Source organism: Malus domestica, chromosome 05 (assembly GCF_042453785.1).
Source record: "Malus domestica chromosome 05, GDT2T_hap1".
NCBI classification, from domain to species: Eukaryota; Viridiplantae; Streptophyta; class Magnoliopsida; order Rosales; family Rosaceae; genus Malus; species Malus domestica.
In genome coordinates this window covers 3,596,969-3,619,266 of record NC_091665.1, presented here as the reverse complement: position 1 = coordinate 3,619,266, position 22,298 = coordinate 3,596,969, and the positions used below count along the sequence as shown (strand labels likewise).

General features: G+C 35.0%; 1 protein-coding gene and 1 long non-coding RNA gene across 2 annotated transcripts; one reads left to right on the top strand and one right to left on the bottom strand.

The window, feature by feature from the left end:
* Nucleotides 1–11,614: 11,614 nt before the first annotated feature.
* On the top strand, nt 11,615–12,846 carry LOC103402173 (dof zinc finger protein DOF3.5). Its single transcript, XM_008340910.4, has one exon. The coding sequence runs from the start codon at nt 11,753–11,755 to the stop codon at nt 12,662–12,664; it is 912 nt and encodes a 303-aa protein (XP_008339132.1). The 5' UTR covers nt 11,615–11,752; the 3' UTR covers nt 12,665–12,846.
* A 4,108-nt stretch (nt 12,847–16,954) lies between these two features.
* LOC139195866 (uncharacterized) lies at nt 16,955–19,607 on the bottom strand. Its single transcript, XR_011580935.1, has 3 exons — nt 19,270–19,607; nt 17,548–17,626; nt 16,955–17,260 (listed from the first exon to the last, which is right to left on the bottom strand). It is a non-coding gene; the product is annotated as an uncharacterized lncRNA (long non-coding RNA).
* Between the last annotated feature and the right edge of the window lie 2,691 nt (nt 19,608–22,298).

The window sequence follows — 22,298 nt, the reverse complement described above, 5'->3', positions numbered from 1 at the left end:
AATATATATTCCAAAATACGGGTCCTTACAGAAAAATCACAATTTAACAGTTATTTTAACTCCGTTTTTTATGATTTTTTATAGTTACACTCCTTGACCCTATATGAATCAAATGAATGAATTCGATCTTCAATTTAAAATATTTACACTATGTTATACTTAATGAAGGTATAAATAGAGTAAATTGTATCAATAGTCCCTCAATTTTAACTCAATTGGAGTAATGGTACCTCAACTAAAAATCCATTACCATTGGTCTCTCAACTCATCAAAACGTGCAACTATAGTCCCTCAACTAAAAATCAATTACCAATGGTTCCTAAACTTTAATCCAACTAGAGAAATGGTCCATCAACTTTAACCCAATTGTAGCAATGGTCTCTCAACTTTAACCCAATTGTAGCAATGATCCTTCCAACATAACTCATTTTGACAAAATTGTGACGAAGTTGACAAAAATGACCATAGCTAAACGTTTTGATGAGTTGAAGGACCAATGGTAATATATTTTTAGTTGAGGGACCATTGCTCCAATTTGATTAAAGTTGAGGTACCATTGCTACAATTTACTCGTATAAATAAACTCCAAGTGTTAGTGAATCTATTATTTTGATGGAATACGCATTCTACGAAACTAGTTTCAACGATCCAACCGTCAAATTTGTTTGTATATACTTCGAGATAGCATACACCAAAAAACACAAACAAACATTTAGAGATCAAGTAACAGGACAAAACTTTTTGACGATTATAAACGAAAAATCACGATTGAATAGTTCTTTTAACTCTGATTTTGATGATTATTTACAGCTACACTCCTTGACCCTATATGAATACAATGAATGAATTCAATCTTCAATTTAAAATATTTACACTAATGGATACCACAAAATCTTATGTTATACTTAATGAAAGTATAAATAAGCTCCAAGTGTTAGTGAATATATTATTTTTATGGGATACGCATTATACGAAACTAGTTTCAACGATACAATCAACTCATTTGTATATACTTCGAGATCGTATACGCCAAAAATCGCAAAAAACACATTTAGAGATCATGTAACGGGAAAAAACTTTTCAACGATTATAAATGAAAAATCACGATTTAACAGTTATTTTAACTCCGATTTTAAAGATTTTTTACAGCTACACTCCTTGACCCTATATGAATACAATGAATGAATTCCATCTTCAATTTAAAATATTGAATCTATTGTTTTAATAGTGTCGCATATACTATTTCCAGAAAAGTGCGCGACGGACAAACCACTTCGCGCAAAGCCTCTTTGCGCAACGGAGATTTATTATATCGTGCAAAGTGTGTTAGTGCAACACATTGGTCCGTCGCACAAAAACCCTTTGTGCAACGCGGTTCTTCTATTGCACAAACACCCTTTGCGTGACATATTAGTTGGTGTGTTGCGTAAAACACCTTTGCACGACGCATTTGGTTCGTCGTGCAATTTTCTGGTACCAAACCATGATTTTATCGCAATTTCCTGGCACATTAATATATTTTTCTAACAAAAACCCGATTCGAACTACAATAATAAATTTAAAGCTAGTTAATAAATAAATATGTACCATTCAATTTCTTAAGTGTTATACATACAAAATAAATAAATTTAAAGCTACTTAATATATATATATATATATATATATATATATATATATTAATCCTCATCTGAACTACAATAATAACTCTCACTATTCTCACCACTATCATTTTTGGATTCCCATTCATCCTCATTTCGTTTGCCTCTTCCGGTGCATTGTATCACGGCAAATCACCAAGGTCAATTGAAATTGACTCTATTGGTATTTCAATTTCGGAACTCTCGCTACTCGTTTTCTTAATTGGAGCATACCATCACGCAAAACTATTTAACGCAACGAAGGTGTACCTTCGTCGTGGAATGTTGGAAAAAAAGGGTAAAAGTCTTGGTTTGGCACCAAAAACTTGTGCGACGGACCAACCGTGTCACGCAATTTTCTAGCGCCAAACCAAGATTTTTACCCTTTTTTTCCCAACATTGCGAGACGAAGTTACACCTTCGTTGCGCTAAACAGTTTTGCGCAACTGTATGCTTCATCGTGCAAAGTTCCGTTTACTCAAAATGTGCTTGGGTGATGCTTAGTTGTCAACATTGCGCAAAATGTCCTTACGCAACGTAATTTGCTCTGTCGCGCAAGTATGTTTTTGTACTAGTGAATGACACTTTACCATTCTTCCATTGCAGTTTTTTTTGGTTGAAACCTAGTAGGCAAAGACCTAAGTACTTTCTTGACAACTTTAACTTCAAGAATTTTTTCACCCAAGTTTTTTTTTTTTTTTTTTTTTTTTTGAGGACATCGATATTTTACATTAAGGGGAGGTAGTGTTTGGCTAAGTCACACAATGGGCAACCTAATTTGGTATCAAATTCACCATCCATGAGATTCGAACCTAAGACCTCTCACTTCTAAGTGAAGAGGAATACCACTAGACTGTAGTACTAAGTGCCTTTTTTCACCCAGGTTCACACACCCATTTATATGACACTCAATTTTTCTTAAAATTCAAAGTAAGATTCATCCTCACTCATCTTAATGTTTTCAAATTAAGTTGCGAGCATTGCAGTTTTTACTCTCTTACAATGTAATTTCTCTCATGAGTGACCTGTAAGATATCCCAAGCCTCCTTGCAATCTCACACCTTGAGACGTAATTGAATTGATCAGCAGACAGAGTTGTGAACAGGGAATTCAATCATTTTTTATTGCTTATGCAATGCGTTTTCTCATCAAGCGACCACTCACTTTTAAGTTTGGGGACAACAACCTCACACATATCGACTTATATTTCACTATGTCCGTTTTCTAATTTCATTTTCTCTTTATTTTTCACAATTTTAATTGGTGCAGTATAACCTTTAATAATTGTGTCCAAAGTACTATCATCTATTGTCCAAAAGAAAACCTTCATCTTGACCTTCCAAGCCCTATAATTTCAAAGTACTATCATCTATTAGCCAAAGGAAAACTCTGGCGCTAATCAAGCAACAGGTAGAGGTCTAGCATCTAGGAGTCTAGGCGGAGGCCTAGGCAGTTTTTTTTTAATTTAAATTTAATTTATTATATAACATATAAATAAATGTCTACTTTCTTAACACATGGTCTTTTTCGACCACCAAGTAGTACAGACCGATAAAAAGATCGAGAAAAGCCCAAGAAAGATCAAGACCTAAAGAAGGAAAAGAAGTCCAAGGCCTAACGAAATTAGAAAATGAGTATTTCTGAGCGCTATAGCCGACCTCTCACCAATGTGGTTTGACTAAGCAACATAAAGCACTTTCCGACTGGCACGTGGACTAACTGACATCTTATGGCACAAGGCTCTAGGAACATACCTACTCAGGCACCAACCCAGGCCACGTGTTGGTCACCAACGAAGATAGAAACCTAGGACAGAACCTAGAAGTTGTCAGACGATTGCTCAGAAGGAACATGTTGACTAGTCAAGGCCGAGCTTGGTGCTCGGTACATGTGGGCCTAGAAGAATATGTAATCTCGACTGAGCTACCATCATCTCACCGCCAACATGTCGAATGATGTACGAAAGAAAGGCCAGCATGCAAGCCCATGTAGGTAGCTCATTTAATACCAGAATAGTAAAGTAAGGGGGCACAAAGCTTTTGGGCTTACTGAAGGCCTATATAAGGGGGTAAATGCCTCTTATATGGGGTCAAACGATTGAGAAAAGAAAGAATTTTGACTATAGCCGAGCGCTTCTTGTAATCATCAAGTCAATATATTCTGAGCACCACAATGGATGTAGCCTAATTTTGAGGGGCGAATCACTTAAATCTTTAGTCCATTATTTCAGAGCTTTTAACATGAAACCATCTAGGGTTAATTGTTCTAGTAAATCATCCAATCCATGCATGTGAGTTTGAAAGAGAACAAACTTAGTTTCCCCTTGTTCCTAGTACCATCCAATCCAATTAGAATGGAACCAGACTCATAGCCTTAAGTTCAAGTGAAAACCCAAAGCATGGCCCACATTTGATAAGGAGAGAAATGAACTTTCCCTTTCCAACTCATGCAGGAGAATGATAGACGAAAGTAAGGAGGTGTGTTATTGGAATTAACGCTTGTGGAAATTGATTTGGGAAATAGGCGCTCTAGGAAGATCACCAACACAGTATTCACTAGAGCAACAATGCTTATCTTTGTTACACCAAAAAGGAAGGTTGCAGTTGGGCTAGGATTAGGAAAAATAGGAATGAAGACCGATGTAAAGGAAGAAAGCAAAAAAGCCTATAGATTCCCTAGGGATCCTTGGAAAGAGAACCCTTCACCTATAGCAAAGGAGGTTCAACTGAATGCAAATGGCAACATAACGCTAGAGAGAGGGAGAAGGAGATGAATTCAAGGTTGTATTTCACCGAGCAAGATAAATCACTCTCTAAGTGCAAGCAGTCTTGAATCCTTGAGACAGTCATCTTCCTACAATCTTAGAGGTTCCTCGCATCTTCCTTGATCTTTCTGACTCAATAGAAGCTCTCTTAGAATCCTAGGTAACCCAAATTATCCACCTCTTAACATCATGGAATCATGCAAAGTTCTCTCTCATGCTAAACTGACAAACTTCAAGCTTCCACGCCATGCTTCGCTTAGGCAATTCATTATTTGTCTAATCATGCTATCTTCAAGCCATTAATATAACCAAGATACTTCTTATGACACTCTAATTCTTTCGAGATATTCCTTAACTTGGTATTCAAACAAACTAGGGGAAGTAAAGGGTGTCCTCCAAAGCCCAAGTTTAGTTCAACATAAAAATCTCCCAACACAACCCAAATAAACTCAATCACATAAATGTGATTTCCTAAATGAATGCATATGATTTTTACCTTAAGAAGTCCACGAAATCAACTTTAATGATGTTCTCGCGCAAACCAAAGACCTAAAACTTAGGACTAAACTGAAATTGAAGATTAAATATTGCAAACAAGTTTTAAACAAAGTTTAGAAAATTAGCCAACTAAAAAACTTGCGCTTTCTGTATGATATTGAAATGATGATCAAGAAAATCTACGGTTCTATTATTAAATTTATGTAAAAATACGTTAATAGCAGAAAGTGAACAAGATGGTGCACCTCATGGAATGAATGCAAGTATTGTTCTTATAATAAAAATGAAGACATCCAACATGGAAAAATTGTAAAGGATAATTTGCACCAAGAGCTTATTGATATTTCAATCAGAATACATCAACTGCCTGCATGCGTTTAGGCAACCATCAAGTGGTGACACTGAAAGACATAACTACTCATTTCATCAGGTTGGTCCAGGTCATATACATAATGTCCCACCTTATCTGGCTTGCGTTAAGCATGCATACATGTCTAGCTACTATCTCATATATGGAGAAGATAATGAATCATCATCACACAGGTTACTCGAACTCTAGTCACACGGGTCATGCATGCAACATATTGTTATATTGCGCACGTGCTATTCCACCAGTTGTAGCTGTGCTTAGTTAAGGCACATGGAATGGAACATGTATCTCTTATTAATTTCATAGGACGATCGGTTCATTACAACAAGAACTTTGATACAGTATTATTGTAGCGTTCCGTATTAATAATATAAAGATAAATAAATAAAAATTTACACATACTATTTTGTTATTGTTAGAACAGAACATCACAATAATTTTGACAACTTGCAATGAGAAAGATATGAAGCATTCGGGTTTGTGATCATTTGTGATTTTGTGATATCTGCAAAGTAAAAACTAAGGAGAGGTAGAGACGTGGAAGCTATTGATCCTCGACTTCGCATCTATATCGTGAAAGCGACGCCAAACCCCCACGTGATTTAACTCATGACCAAAGGTTTCAATCCCATAGAATTGGCTAATATCTTGCAATTCCTGATCGTGTGAGATTGATAGTTGCCCACAATTAAACACCAATTTTAACTTAAATCCTTCCCGCGTGCAATAATAGTGACATTCAACTTTTTTGATTTTTGTGGGGAGAAAATATTAAAATATGCAAAGGAAATCAAGAATGTATCACGAGGACGTCATCTGAATTGACTTTGTTTTTTTTTTGTTTTTTGGCTAGCTTTGTTGTTTTGAAATTTTTTGATCCAAAAACTCTAGTTGCATTCGTGGGTCTTTATTCAGGATTTTCTCAGCTTGTAGATAAAGTTCTAGCAGTTAGATCGACAAGCTCTTCACTCTCTAATCCTCAAACAAAGCTGTAGCCGGTAAATGGACGGATTCATCACTCACTCTCTAATAGCTAAAAGAAGTTGTAGCCGTTAAAGCTCTTCGCAAATGAAACTATGTCAAATCTAATATTTATTTTAATAAAATTCAACGTAAAATATTATAATAAAACATGTTATATATATATATATATATATATATATACGGCGGTGAAAATGAAATGAATGTGGTTGTTAGGAAATTGGACAACTCAAATTAGAAATCATATTTGTTTAACATTTAAAGGAGGAAAATTAAGGGAGGGATGTGAAGTTGTGCTCTTATGCAATATATATGTGAACATTGGCAGGCACATGCTGATGTAAGTTCTTGAAAGCCTTTGCATTATACGATCATGGATGCCTACTGCAGATAGTGTTGGGGACCAGTGACTGTAGGTTTTTTTAAAATTATTTTGAACAGTCACATGCATGGAGGTTTTTTGGGCCAATGGCCTTCTCCCACACGTAGGTACTAAAAACTTAACAAAAAGGATTAAATATATTAAAAGTTAGATACATTTTATGTTATAACACTATTAGTTGAATTAGAAGTTAGTTTCAAGTACCTGCGAGGAGGATGGAGTAATGAGTATGATAAGTTTAAAGTCAATTCCATCTAATTTGGCAAAAGATAATTACAAGCCGGGCAATGTTGTAGCGACGGTGGCAATGATGATGTTGTGAAATGCGCCGCTAGTTATGGTGATTATGATGGTGGGTGGTGGTGGTGACAAGGATATATGGTGGTGATCACTGTTGCTTTTTTTTTTTTGTTTTTTTGTTTTTTGTTTTTTGTTTGTTTTTGTTTTTGTTTTTTTTTTCGCTTTTAAACTCCTATACTCATGTATTAACGTTCAAAATTTGTAGGGTAACAAACTAGAATAATTAGTCCTTGGTGGACTTGGAATTGAAACTCAAATGAAATGGACTCAAGATTTGAGTGGATCACCCCTCAAAACTGGGCTACATCCATTGTGTTGCTCTGATTATATTGATTTCCAAGGCTACATATGTCAGATAGTGCTCAGCTAAAGACTACAATTATTCTATCTCTCTTCAGTAATCCAACCCCATTACAACAGGTTCCCAACTCTTTATATAGGCCGTCAACGAACCCAGAAACCTTTGGCTCCCTAATCTTATTTTGCTAGCATTTAATGCATCACTCACATCGGCTAGCGTGCTGACAACCTTTCTAACCATCAATAGCTCTTTGGCAATGAAGTGACGTTTGCTCAATTGAGATTCCACGTTCTTCTAGATCGATATGTGTCAAGTGACCTACTAGGTCTTGACTAGTCAACGATGTCACTTTGAACAACAGCACGATTGAACAACGGCACGACCAGCTTTACGTCTCGTCCTAGACTTCTGCTTTGATTGGTGATTGACACATGGCCTAATTGGTACCTAAGCAAGTATGCTCCTAAAGTTTTGTGTTATATAGTTGTGAGTCTTCCCACGTGTCCTTGGCGGTTGGAAGTATTTTATGTTGCTCAGTCGAACTAGGCTGGTGAGCGGTCATCTCTAGCACTCAAACGTGCCCCCTTGTTAATTCTACATGGCATTGGGCTTCTTACTCTTCTTTGGGCTTTAACTTTTTGGTCATTTTCTTGACTTGCACTATTTTGAGGGTCAAAAAGGACCCTACACTAACACATAGAAATTTAGAGATGAGAACTACATAAAATTTAAATTTGGAAAATGGAGGTCCCAAATTTCAACTTTTTTTACGCGAAAATTCTAAATTTCTATGTTTATGAATCCAAAGAATGAAATTGGTGCATGTTAATTTATAGATTCAATCTTTTGTCTAAATTTTAAGTTTATCTTCCTCATCCAAACATAGTGTTAGTGATATGCCACTTAGTAATACGGTTTAGAAGTATATCTCTTTACTTGTATATGTGAAAGGTCTTATGTTTCGAATCTCGTGAATAATAAGTTCAAAACCAATTTATTTCTTCACCCCATAATGTAAATATATATTTATATCAAAAAGTTGAAAAAGATACAAAATTCAATTCCTCTCTTTCCTTGCATTATTAACTGGCAAAATTCATCATTTTCCCTTCATATAATATGTTTACTTGAACGTCAGTAGCAAATAGCTAGCATACTAAAGGAGATGCATGAATGAATGGCATAAAGAGCAACAGATACGTTGACTGTGATTAATTAAGAATTATGAAATTAAAGAGATTAATCATACATAATTAAATAATTGGAGTGTGAGTTGTGGACTAACACAGTCCGTAAGTTGAGATCAAGTATTCAATTCCAGTCTCCAGATGACAGAAATTATACATTAATGTTTCAATAAATTAATGTTAAAATTAAAAAATTGAGACGAATGAAATGGTGCCACGTAACAGTGGGGCATGTGGGTTAAGGGATGTGAAATGCAAGTATATGCAGCAAGATATACACCCGCGACGTTAGCCTTATGATTGATTAATGAAGGGGAAATCTTCCTTGCACAGTTGCACTCATTCCTCGTTAATTCCGAGAAGCAACGTACGCTGTGTGTAGTCCATACATGCACTTGCATGCCGACAACTAATTTGTTGACATTCTATGATTAACCAAGATTTCATTCTTTAATACAGTTTTTACTTTAATTTTTAAACTTTTTTTACAATTTGTCTGTCAAGTACAAGGAATATTATACACTAATTTAACAGAGGGATGGAGAAAATATGAACCTAAATCGTAGTATTTTGAAAAAGAATGACTTTAAACGGCATTTCACTATTTGCAACTATATCTTACATTTAAGTATGCATGTAATTAAGATTCATATGTCCTATTTAGATTATTTATATTAATTTACAAACTCATAGGGAAGAAATACAAATGAAAAAAAGTTCATGACTATTTAGTTTAGGATCACCCTATTTATACAATGTTGAAAGAGGTCTTTAACAGTGAGTTTGATATACAAATATAGAAATCAGACAATTTGAGTTTAATTTTTGCGGCTCAATTTTTATAATTGTTTGAATTTGATAAAAATGAGTTCCATCTATCAATTATATATGGAGATATATTTATTTTGGAACATTACTTGGCTACTCCAAGATGAGTAGGAACTCCTACTCAAAACTTTTAGTATTTGAATCACAGAGTTTTGTGCATATAATCAAAACCATTCATATTATCAATCACACTATAAAGATCATCCTTGCAAAAAATGAATTAAAACTATGATTGTTTAGTCAATGTATTCTAGCAAATACATAAACGGTTCGTAATGCTTTTACCAATTTCGTTCATTTGTTTTTATACAGTTCGATGACTAAACAATCTTAGTTTTAATTTATTTTTTGCAGAGATGATCTTTATAGTGTGATTTATAATATGAACGGTTCCGATTATAAACATAAAGTTCTATAAATTGGTAACGAACAATTTTGAGTAGGAGTTCCTACTCATCCTTTGAGTATCCAAGTATTGTCCTTTATTTTGTACTCTACTATATTGCACTCTCTCTTTCTCTGGGAATTATAATTCATAATATTGTAATTTTTTTTAAAAAGGGACAACCATAATATTGTAATTAAACTCATTACTTTCAACATATTATATTCAATAATTAGAATCATTTTCATATAACTCAAAATTTTCTGCCTATTATAAGGTCTTCTATAGTATGCTGAAAAAAGTTAGTGTGATACCAATATATTGGACTCATACAAGAATTGTACTCTTACAATGGGCTGGAAATTTGGGTGTTATACCAATATATTGAACTCGTGAGTGTGATAACAAAATTGAACTCATACTATTAATAGTGTTATAGATATCAAACTTAGACTCCCTGATTCCTATATATAGGGATCACACTCACTCAAACTACTATGAAAGGTCTAAGAGTTTAATTCTTATAAAATTGGAATCAAACTCAACCGGCTCACTGTGAAAAGCCTCCAAGTTTCATACATAATAGTCATCAAACAATAATAATAATAAAAACCTATGAAAAAATGAAAAAAAATTAGAAGAGAACTCTTAGTAAAAATTTGAAGTACTGATCTATCGCTGTAGCGTAATAACCATAATCATATGGCCTCCATTGAATTCAATTACTGTGTTATGTCATGGTCCATATGATACTAACAAAAATACACTGCCAAATTAGGTATACTTGTAACTTTGTTCCTTTCATTAAAGCTATTATTCATGACCCTCATCCTTTCGAATTAATTAACTTATCGTCAGGGAATGTCCACATAAAGCTAATTAGGTTGTCATGAAATTGACCTATCAAGCTAAAATTTCTTCGCTAGCTGTTAAATTACTCAGCCAGTGATCTGCCCAATTTTTTCCACTGCCTTCAATTCCTTTGTTTATATGGAGATTGGAGACTTACAAGTTACAAACTAAATAAACTAGCTAAAGTACAAGATTAGGTATACTTGTTATTTCGCTACTCATTAATTAATCATGCTTCTAATAATCTTCACCCTCTTAAGTTCTACTTAAGCATTTATTCCTCAAACTCATTGCCCTAATTGCAAGTTCTCTGATCCCTAGGGACCATATAATATATATATATATATATACACACACACACACACACAAACATGGCCATATTGGTCATTTGGAAACACAGAAAATGTGACAACTAATAAGAAGCTTTGACTTTGTTCAAAAAAAAAAATGTTTTGACTTATCAACCTCAATCACTGTCATATGAACTCCCCAACGAAGAAATGCCACATGAGTTCGAGAAGGGCCACGACTAATCCGCCTAGTAAAGAGCATGCCGTAACATGCATGTAAACATGAAATAATTAACTCACTTCACATTAGCAAAATCATGATAAATTTTTGTTTTATTCTACGTGTTATAATGTGTTGGTAATATAATTGATATGTTTCACTTTTAAGTTATTAAAACAAAATAAATATCGTGCAATAATTTTAATAGAATAGTAATCATGTAACCCTAAAGGGTTGATCTAGCGGAAAGTGAGCAAAAAATTGAAACCTCCACCCCAAGTTCGACTCACACAGGTATATTGTTTGGTGTCACTAGCTTTGCTTTGGTGTATTATTTGACCTGGGAAGTCAAAAGTATGCTACCGTCTTATCCAGTATTAGGACTGTATGGGAAGAGAAATTAATCTATTATATGATGATATACCTTCTATATTAAAAAAAAACCATGTAATTTTGTGAAAGTGTTCGGAATACACCTAAATCTCTCCAAAATCACAATCACAATCACAATCTCAATCTCACACCCTTCCTTGGTCGTGACGCTTCCCCAACCGCCCACGTTCATCTCCAACCCCATCTTACAAATTAGTAAGAGATTCACATACAAATTTCACTCCCACACACACGCACACACATGCCTTTGCACTAACTCCAACACATACCCTCCAAATTCCAAAGCCTCTTATATTTATATACCCCCAAACTCTCTTTTCTCACAACCCCACTTCCAAATTTTAATCACAATTGATTTTGCAAAATGTTCACAGATCCTACTGTTAAACAAATGCTACAGTGCCCTCCATCTGGGCAAGGGCAATTCATGATGATGGAGATGAAGAGACCATGGAACAAATCCCATATTGAGGTTGCCCCAAACTGCCCTCGATGTGCCTCTTCCAACACCAAATTTTGCTATTACAACAACTACAGCCTCTCACAGCCAAGGTACTTTTGCAAAGGGTGCAGGAGATATTGGACAAAAGGAGGCTCCTTACGCAACGTCCCAGTTGGTGGTGGCTGCCGCAAGAACCGCCGTGGTAAAGCGACCAGGCTCTCACAGACTGACAGCGCTTCATTAAGTTACTTTCAGCATCACAACTCATCAAGTGGTACTGAAGATGATCCGTCCGGAAATAATCAGCCAGGTGGATCTAATGCATCAGATATTGATTTGGCTGTTGTGTTTGCCAAATTCTTAAACCACAACTCCACTACCCCTGATGATCATTATCATGACCCCAATTTGGTAATTTCAAGCTCAGCATTGAACGATCACGATGGCTCACAAAATTCTTCCAAGGCTGGTGATCTTGTTGAAGCAGTTGATCATTATTTACTTGAAGGACATCAACAATCACAGGAAGAAAATGTTCAAACTTTTATGGGAATTAATCACAATGATGATATGAACATTCATGAATTTGAGTTACAGGGTTTACCAGTAGACGAAGACCAAGTGGTGCAAGATGTGTTTTGGTCCGATGATGCAACGATGTCGTCTTTGGCAAGCAGTACTGCTAGTTTTACATGGCAACCGATGGTGCATTTGCAAGAGTTGGACTGTTCACTACCATCAGACGATGATCAAATGAAGATATCGACCAATTTATGTGGCGATAATTGGAGCACCTTTGATTTCTCAGGGTTTGAAGTTTTCTCACGATCTTAAATATTGGATGCAAATTTACAAGCATTTGATTAATTATTTGTTGTGTTAAGTTCATTTAATTTACAATTTTTGTTCCTATATATATAGTTGGAAGGTTTAGTACTGTTACATTGCCATGGAAAAGAAATATCATGGCATATACATAAATACTATGATATAATACAATAAACTTTTTTTCATAATATGTTATCGAGCGAGTAGTCAATTGTTATTAGCGTTAATTTCTGCTGAGTTTTTGAGTTTCTATATATATCTATATATATATATATATATATACACACACACACACACATTCAAAGAGGCTTCTAAGGTTAGTTTTATTATCATACGTCCTTAAAATGTCATCCCTCAATCTCCTGAACCTTATATTATATTAAACAGCTTTGGACCATCATTAAGAAACAAGTTAGCTGCGACCTTGCACGAACTACTATTGGTTATGTGAGGATGGTATATATTATACTAGATTACCCATTAAAATTTGCTACTTAATCAGTTATACTTGTAATTGAGAGGTCTTAGGTGCGAATCTCGTGGATGATGAATTCATTACCAAATTAGATTGCTCATTGTGTGGCTTAGCCGGAATCCTCCCTCCCCTTAGTGTAAAATATATTGTTGTACTCCAAAAAAAAAATCAATTATACTTTACTGTATTGAAAACAATATTGTTAAACAGTTCTAAATAATGTAAAGATTGAAGCAGTAGCTTCAATGGAGATGATTGAAGAAACCAAATTGTAGAGAGAGAGAGAGAGAGAGAGAGAGAGAGAGAGAGTTGAGAGAAGTTTTCTTTCTATTTCTTGAGAGTGAAGTTATCTTCTTACACCTTAGCTATATGTATTTATCTAATTACATGGCTTGTAACACAAGCTAAGATATGGATAATATTCTAACAATCTAACAACCTTAGCACCAGATTCTACCAACCTTATAACTTCCCTTGGATCTTGTGACACTTGTCCTCATCTAGACCCTTAACTTCCTTTCACTTGGATTCTCATCTTTGTGCTTATTGTCTTTACTTAAATCCTCTTCTTTGTGTTTGTCTACACTCTTACATCCCCCCTCAATCTCATGCTCGAGTGAACTGAGCATGAGATTGCCACAGTGTTGTTGAAAAAAGGGTTTAGATAAACCTTTTGTGAGTATATCAGCAAATTGTTCAGTAGAGAAAACATGTTGCACTTGAAGATATCCTCTTGTGACCCTTTCACGAACAAAGTGACAGTCGATCTTAATGTGTTCGAACTTGGCATGAAACACAAGATTGGTTGATAGAGTTATAGCTGAGATATTATCACATTGAATCATTGGTGCTTGATAAAGAGAAATGTGTAAATCACAAAATAACTTTCTTATCCAAGCTATTTCAGCAACTGTGATAGCAAAAGCTCGATACTCAGCTTCTGTAGATGACATCGACACAATGTGCTACTTCTTTGATGCCCAAGAAATAGGATTGGATCCTAGAAAAACTACAAACCCTGAGGTGGATCTTCTGTCATTTGGATCCTTGGCCCAATCTGTATCACTATAAGATTGAAGATGTATTGGTCCTAGTTTAAAATGAATCCCATAATTTGATGTGACTCCATAGGATTATGCATGAATTGACATGCTTAATTCACATAAAAGGCTATGTTAGGCCTTGTAAATGTGAAATATTGAAGTGCTCCAACTACACTTTTGTATTGATCAGGACTATGATATGGTTTTCCATCGTTTTTTAAGAGTCTGTGACATGGTAAGCATGGGGTAGCACATGGTTTACAATCCTGCAAATCCACTATGTCAACTAACTCACTGATATATTTGGAATGTGAAATAAATAAGCCTTCTTCTGTGTGACTAATTTGCAGCCCCAAAAAAAATAATGCAGATTACCTAAATCCTTCATCTCAAACTATGTAGTAAGTTATTTGATCACCTAAGATATCAATTGAGATGAGCTACCAGTTAAAATTACATCATCAACATAAAGCATCAACACTGTACAATGCCTTGTTGAGAGTGTTGAACAAATAAAGATGGATTAGCCTGTGAAGACTTGAATCCCAATGTAGGTACAAAAACTAGTAAACCTGTCATTTCTTGCTCTTAGAGCATGTTTAAGCCCATAGAGTGATTTTTTAAGCTTGCAGACATGATTAGATGGATGTTGTGATCTTTGAAACCCTAGAGACTGCTTTATATACACTTTTTCTTGTAAAATGCCATGTAAGAAGGCATTTTTCACATCTAATTGCTTAAGTTGCCACTTGAATTGTGATGCTAAAGCAAAAATAAGCCTAATGGTTGTAGGCATAACCACAAGACTAAATTTTACTCATAGTCTACACCTTCATTTGGACTATAGCCCTTTGCTACAAGCCTTGCTTTTTACCTTGCCACAGTGCCATTTGTATTCTTTTTTATTATGTACACCCATTTACACCTAACCAGGTTTTAATCACTTGGAAGTGGAAACAAGAGACCATGTATATTAAGAATGTAGTGCATCCATCTCTTCCTGCATTGCATTTTGCCATTTTGATACTTTGGAAACAGCCTTGAATGTTTTTGGTTTTGAGACAGATGACTGAGAACCAATACTAGCTTAGAAAGCTTTCCTCTTGGTAATACCATTCTTGGATCTTGTTAACATAGGATGCACATTCATTGGTACTGGAAGAACAACATGAAGTTGTTCATGTTGGAAATCAGAATCCACAGGGATTGGATGTTATGTAGGTGTGTTTCCTAGTATTTTAGGACTAGAAGATCGATTTGAACTGACGTGGTGATGAATGAATAAAATTTGGGGTAGCAGATGCAGGTGTTTCCAAGACATCTGAGGCACTAGATACAAGCAAAAAATCTGAGACACTAGATGCAGCCAATGAATCTAGGGCACTATATGCATTTGTAGTTATTAATCTATGATTTTTTATGAAGATGCATAAGCATGAAGTGGTGATATGACTTAATTAGTCAATGTAATGCATGGTAATGATGTACAAGGATGCAATGATAAATTTGTGAATATGAAGGTTGATGTTTTGATAGAACCATAAAACTTTTTGCATGGAAAGACTGATTCATCAAATAGCACATGTTTGGATATGTATAATTTATTTTGAGCAATGTCTAAACATATAAAACCTTTGTAATTTCCTGCATAACCTAGAAAGACACGTATTGTTGTTTTTTGTTGTAATTTGGAAGTGTTATATGGTTTCAAGAGAGGAAAACATGCATAACTTGCTGTGGTTATTGTTTCATTGCCTTGATATGGACTTTCCAATTCCAAGTTAGCTATCTTAGAGGTCATATATAAAGTTGCACCAGTGTCTGCAACTCATAATTGTTCTACAGATGCAGAAGGTTGATGATTGGCATACATTGCATAGAGATTTGGGGGTGGTGACTTTCCTTGATAAGCAAAATTGCCTCTATGATAGCATTGAATAGTTGAATGACCAAATTTCCAGCAAATTTAGCATTGAATTGGAGAATTAGAACTTGTGACTGGTGTATTATGTCTCTAGAAGCAATTAGCTACAACATGTCCTCTTTTGTTACAGATTTGGCATGTTGGTATCTCAGATGGATGATTTAGGTAATGAGCTTGAAATGGCCTTGAAGCACCAAGAATTCCTAGACTTGCATTTGGTAGAGGATATGATCTGCCTTTTCCTTTGCCTCTGAAGTTGTTACCCTTGTAACCCCTATAGTTGTAAAAACCTTGATAATGACCACCATAGTTGTTGTATTGACTACCATTGTTATTGTCTTGACCACCATAATTATAACCAGTAGAATTTGATCCACCATCATTACTCTTGTAGTTTTGATCATTGGTTCCAAAGCTAGAACCAAACTCAACAGAATGTTATGAGTCTTGATCAAGAACTAGAGCTTCCCCTTTATTGCACTAGTACAAAAAACAATTTGCGCGATGCAGGTCCTTCGTCGCGCAAAGTAAAAAATGTAGCGCAAAACTTAGCGCAACGAACCTTCGTTGCGCACTAACCGTCGTGCCAAAGCAGTGACAGAAAGGTTTGCGCAACGAAGAAGAAACATGCGTCACGCAAACCCTCTTTGCACGACGTAGGCTGTGTCGCGCAAAACCATGTTTTTTTTTTGGCAAAAATATTTTTTATAAATATTGCAATTAAATTATAAACAATAATTAATAAACCAAGAAAAAGTATTTAATTATAAAATATATGAAAATGTACATACAAGATGTCCGAACAAAAAAGAAAAAACTACAACAAATAGTTTCCAAAGAAGAATGGTGTAAAGTTGGTGAACAAAGGCTCATTGGTTTCAGGATTCATCTTCTCAGGTTTTTCTGATCATCTTCTCAGCATTTGAAAATGATCATAAAAACCTTGCAAAAAGTAAGCAAATAAGTAGCAATGCAAATTGTTCAGGAGGAGTTAAGAATTAAAAAAAAAAAAGGTGCTGAGAATCAATCAGTAGGGATACATTGGCCTTACCTGATTCAATGAATGAGAAAGCTTGACTATCTGCAATATGCCCGATTTATCAGTTTCCTTGCTGGGAAGAATCTCAACTCTGCCCTTGCTTATGAACGTATAAGGATCACTACAATGTTGGATGCGAATATCAGTCTAACATTCATTTCTCATCCCAAATAGAAATCAATATTCACCAAAGTTAAGAAGAAATATATATTGGAAAGAAGAGGGTTGGTTGCTAGGAATAATACCAAAAATCAATACATAAACATTAATATTTCTAGTTAGGTATATTAGTTGAAGAGAAACATGGATCAATAAAGGAGTACACAAAATCGTAAATGGAAAATCAGGGAGTCTATCAATTCTTTCACCATAGTGTCAGAAGCCAGTCAGTAACAGCAGAAGGCTAACCTCTGAGGCACAGAGTTCAAATTAGCAAGGGAATCTTCAACTTGGAAATTTTCTCAAGTGCATGGATGAGGGTTACAACCTTGTATCAACAAAGAAGCAAATTAAGTCAATTCTGCTCATTAAACACAAAACTAACAGAAGGAAGAGTTGCATTTTACACACAGCACCTGCAACAATTTTATGTCTGGATTTTTTACATTTGCATGTAAATGGGTATTTGACTGTGGCCGAAAAGGACAACTGTGTCAGCAGTCAGCACTCGAGAATTTAGGATATAAGGTTGTAGAATTTGAAATAGACACGATACCACACAAATTGTAGGTCCCTCATTTTCCACCATTTCTAATATAACAACAAGTGCAACATTGTCTTGAAAAATTGCGTACAAGAAGCTGATATAACAAACAGATGGGAAGCAGAAACAAGAGCCCCACTATAATAGAATGCACATTAAAAACCATACAAGAAGCTGATAAACAAACAGATTGGAAGTGTTTCTAACCCTCCAAACTACTTCTCTCACTCTTTTAACATGTTCTATTGCATCTAATATAACCAGGAAGATCGCCATTGATTTAAAGTCATAGTGTTCTTTTTAATATAATTGGATGCTCCCTGCCCCTATTAGATTTTACTTGAAAATATATCAGCACAATTAAACATACATACTAGTCTACAATTAAATGTCAAAACATACACCACTTTGAACCTATTTTCATGTTTTTCAACAAACTCCTAGAGTAACCTATACAAAACAACTTTTAATCACTTGTAAACAAGAAATGCAACCCACAAGCTTTGAGATAGTTCCTATACCTCTTTGCAGCATTCAAAGACACCAAGTAATTTCAACTCAACCACTTGTAGGAAACCTATAACATAATTCAGCACCGAAAGTAACTAAATTTAGACAATCTTATACAAATTTAAACACATCTTAACTCAAATTCCAATCAAGAATTTTTTTTAGTAGGTATACATGAAATTAAATGTATAATCAATCCTAAATGCCCCACCAAAGGAAAAAAACCTTCATCCCCTGCACTCGATCACCAAACTGCTGCTCCACTTCAATGATTCAATATGCGCCTTCCCCAATTAAGGTAAACAAAATTTAGTTTACTTTTTTGGGACAAAAGGGAGAATATTACACAAAGATAGCATCATAAAGATCCCTAAACACCAAGGTACAAGCACAGAAACTAAAACAAACTTTCAATCAAATGGAGGAATCGAGTAGGAGGGATTGGGGGCGCCATGAATTATACACATGGAGAATTGGAGAATAATGCACATGCTTTTGTAATTGGTCGGTTTCAGAACCCAAATTAACGTACTCGATTTAATTTATCTTCTGAGTATAACATAAAAAAGGTGTGTGTATGTGAATGTGATATGGGTTCTTCCCAATTTCGTCCCAGCAGCATAAAAAAATATTTTTATTAGTCATTCATCAAACAAGGTTGGTTTAATCTCTTCTAATGTGCATGTAGCATTCTATGACCTCTTGCCGCATTCTATAACCCATATTAAGGTACAAATGCTTGATTAAAGTGCACAACAAACGGATATTTTCTCAGAATTTGCAGAGAGCTAGAGATTAAAATTAAATAACTGAAAAAATATATATGAGAAATTAAGGTGGGCTCTGTGATAAGAAATTAATTAACTTTAAAAAACAAAGACCTGTGAAATTGGAGGAAAAGGGCAGCAGATTTTTACCTCTGCGGTGGCTGTCGAGACGGCCAGGCGAGCAAGTGCTTGACAGCGAGGATACAAGGCTGCAACCTGTGAGGGTTTGCAAGGCTACGAGAGGGAGTGGTGTGAATGATGATGACTGACTCATAGTGAGGGAGAGGGAGGCGCGGGGAGGAACACAGGCAGAGAAGAAGAAGTGAAGAAAAACCTAGGGTTAGTAGCATAAACAAAAAAAAAACGGTGGAATTGGGCTTAGGTATGCAGGGGTGGAGGCACTTGGAAATTTCTGAAGAGGAAAGGCAAAGAAGCTGCGATAGAGAAATGAAGAGGATGAGATTTTGGGCGCCATGCCAAAATTTTGGTAGCCCTCCAAATTTTAATCTCCCGCCTCCTTCAAATGTTTTTACTTATGTATGATTACTTTTTTTTCTTTGTCACAATGTATGATTCTATTAAAATCTATTGTTTTGATAGGATACATATTCTACGAAACTAATTTCAACAATCCAACTGTCAAACTTGTTTGTATATACTTCAAGATCACATACGCCAAAAATTGCAAAAAAAAAAGACATTCAGTTATCAAGTTACAGGACAAACCTTTCCGACGGTTATAAAATAAAAATCACAATTTAACGGTTATTTGAACTCCGATTTTGATGATTTTTTACGGCTACCCTCATTGACCCTAACTAATTTGATCGTCAATTTAAAACATTTACACAAGTGGATACCACAAAAAAAAAGGCAATGCAAGAACACCAAAAGAAAAGCAAAAGAACACAGTTGTATCTACGTCGCTCAAAGTCCTTTTTTTTTTCCTTTTGCTTACGAGTATAAAATAAATAAATTAAAATCTACTTAGTAAATACATATACCATTGAATTTGATGGGAAACGCATTGTACGAAATTAGTTTCATTGATCAAACTGTCAAACTTGTTTGTATATACTTCAAGATCGCATACACCAAAAATGGCAAAAAAAAAACATTCAGAGATCAAGTAACGAGACAAAACTTTTCGACGGTTATAAATGAAAAATCATAATTTAATGGTTATATTAACTCCGATTTTGATAATGTTTTATAGCTACATTCCTTGACCCTATATGAATACAACGAACTGATTCGATTGTCAATTTAAAAGATTTACACAAGTGGATGCCATAAAATCTTATGTTATACTTAATGAAAGTATAAATAAATTCCAAGTGTTAGTGAATCTAATGTTTTGATGGGATATGCATTGTACGAAACTAGTTTCAATGATCCAGCCGTCAAACTTGTTTGTATATGCTTCAAGATCACATACGCCAAAAATCTTAAAAAAAAAACATGCAGAGATCAAGTAACCGGATAAAACGTTTAAATGGTTATAAACGAAAAAACACGATTTAACGGTTATTTTAACTCCAATTTTGATGATTTTTTACAGCTACACTCCTTGATCCTATATGAATACAATAAACTCATTCAATCGTCAATTTAAAATATTTACACAAGTGGATACCACTAAATCTTATGTTATACTTAATAAAAGTATATATAAACTCCAAGTGTTAGTGAATCTAACGTTTTGATGGGATACGCATGGTACGAAACTAATTTCAAAAATCCAACTGTCAAACTTGTTTGTATATGCTTCGAGATCACATACGCCAAAAATCACAAAAAACAAACATGCAGAGATCAAGTAACGGGACAAACCTTTTTTACGGCTATAAACGAAAAATCATGATTTAACGGTTATTTTAACTCCGATTTTGATGATTTTTTACAGCTACACTCTTTAACCCTATATGAATACAATGAAATAATTCGATCGTCAATTTAAAACATTTACACAAGTGGATACCATAAAAGAAAAAGGCAATACAAGAACCCCAAAAGAAAAGCAAAAGGAAAAAAAAAAAAAGGACTTTGAAATTTTTGACGGTTGGATCGTTGAAACGAATTTTGTACAATGTGTTTCCATCAAATTCAATGGTATATGTATTTACTAAGTAGATTTTAATTTATTTATTTTGTACCCATAAGCAAAAAGGCAAAAAAAAAAAAAAAAGGTACTTTGCGCGACGTAGGTACAACTGCGTCGCCCAAAGTTGGCAAAAAAGCGGTCAAATATTCTTTGTTTGATGCCAAGATCTTGCGTGACGTAGGTTGGCGTCGTGCAAAACGTAGAAACTGCGGCGTCGTGCAAATCTGTTTTGCGCGATGCCAGCCTACGTCGCGCAAAGTTCCATCGTGCAAAGGCCGTTTGCACGACGTTTTGTGTTTTGGGTCGCGTAAACATACTTTGAGCGATGAAATTTGCTCCGTCACACAAACATGTTTTTCTACTAGTGTTGGTTTCAGTACCAGCAACCATTATAGAACTAAAAGGTGTTGAGGTCTCAAAGTATTGACCAATTGTAGTCTCTTTTGCAAACAATTGTGATCTAAAATCTTTTAGTGAAATACCATTCTCTCTGCCTCTTATAACACATGAAAGTATTGAATTTTGTAGGAATACCTTTCAAGGCAAGAATGATTATATCATCAATTATAAAAAATAACTCATGCAGCTGCAAGATGATCCCTTGCATCTTTGATCTTTTGCAAATACACAAAGACAGATTCAAACCCTTTTTTTATGTTCTGCAGCTCAATTTTCATATGAAAAATTGTAGCTTTTGTAACCGTTAAAAACCTCTCAGCAAGATTAACCCACAGTTCATGAGAACTTTGACTTCCAATTATGCAGGACATTGCAATTGTAGACAGAGTTGTAATGAGTAATTGCATAAGAGCACGATCGTGCATCTTCCAGAAAAGATAATCATCATTTTCAATCCCTTCAATTGTAGCATCATTATCAAACCTTGGAGGACATTTTCTCGATCCATCTACAAACCCCATAAATCCATGACTTTGAAAGAGTAGTGTGATCTAAAAACTCCAGGTTAAGTAGTTAGAATCATAACACTTGACTGTAACTGATGTAGAAATGGTGGAGATAAGACCGGTGATCGGAGACTGAACAATCTTTAACTGATCAGTAGTAACAATTGTTG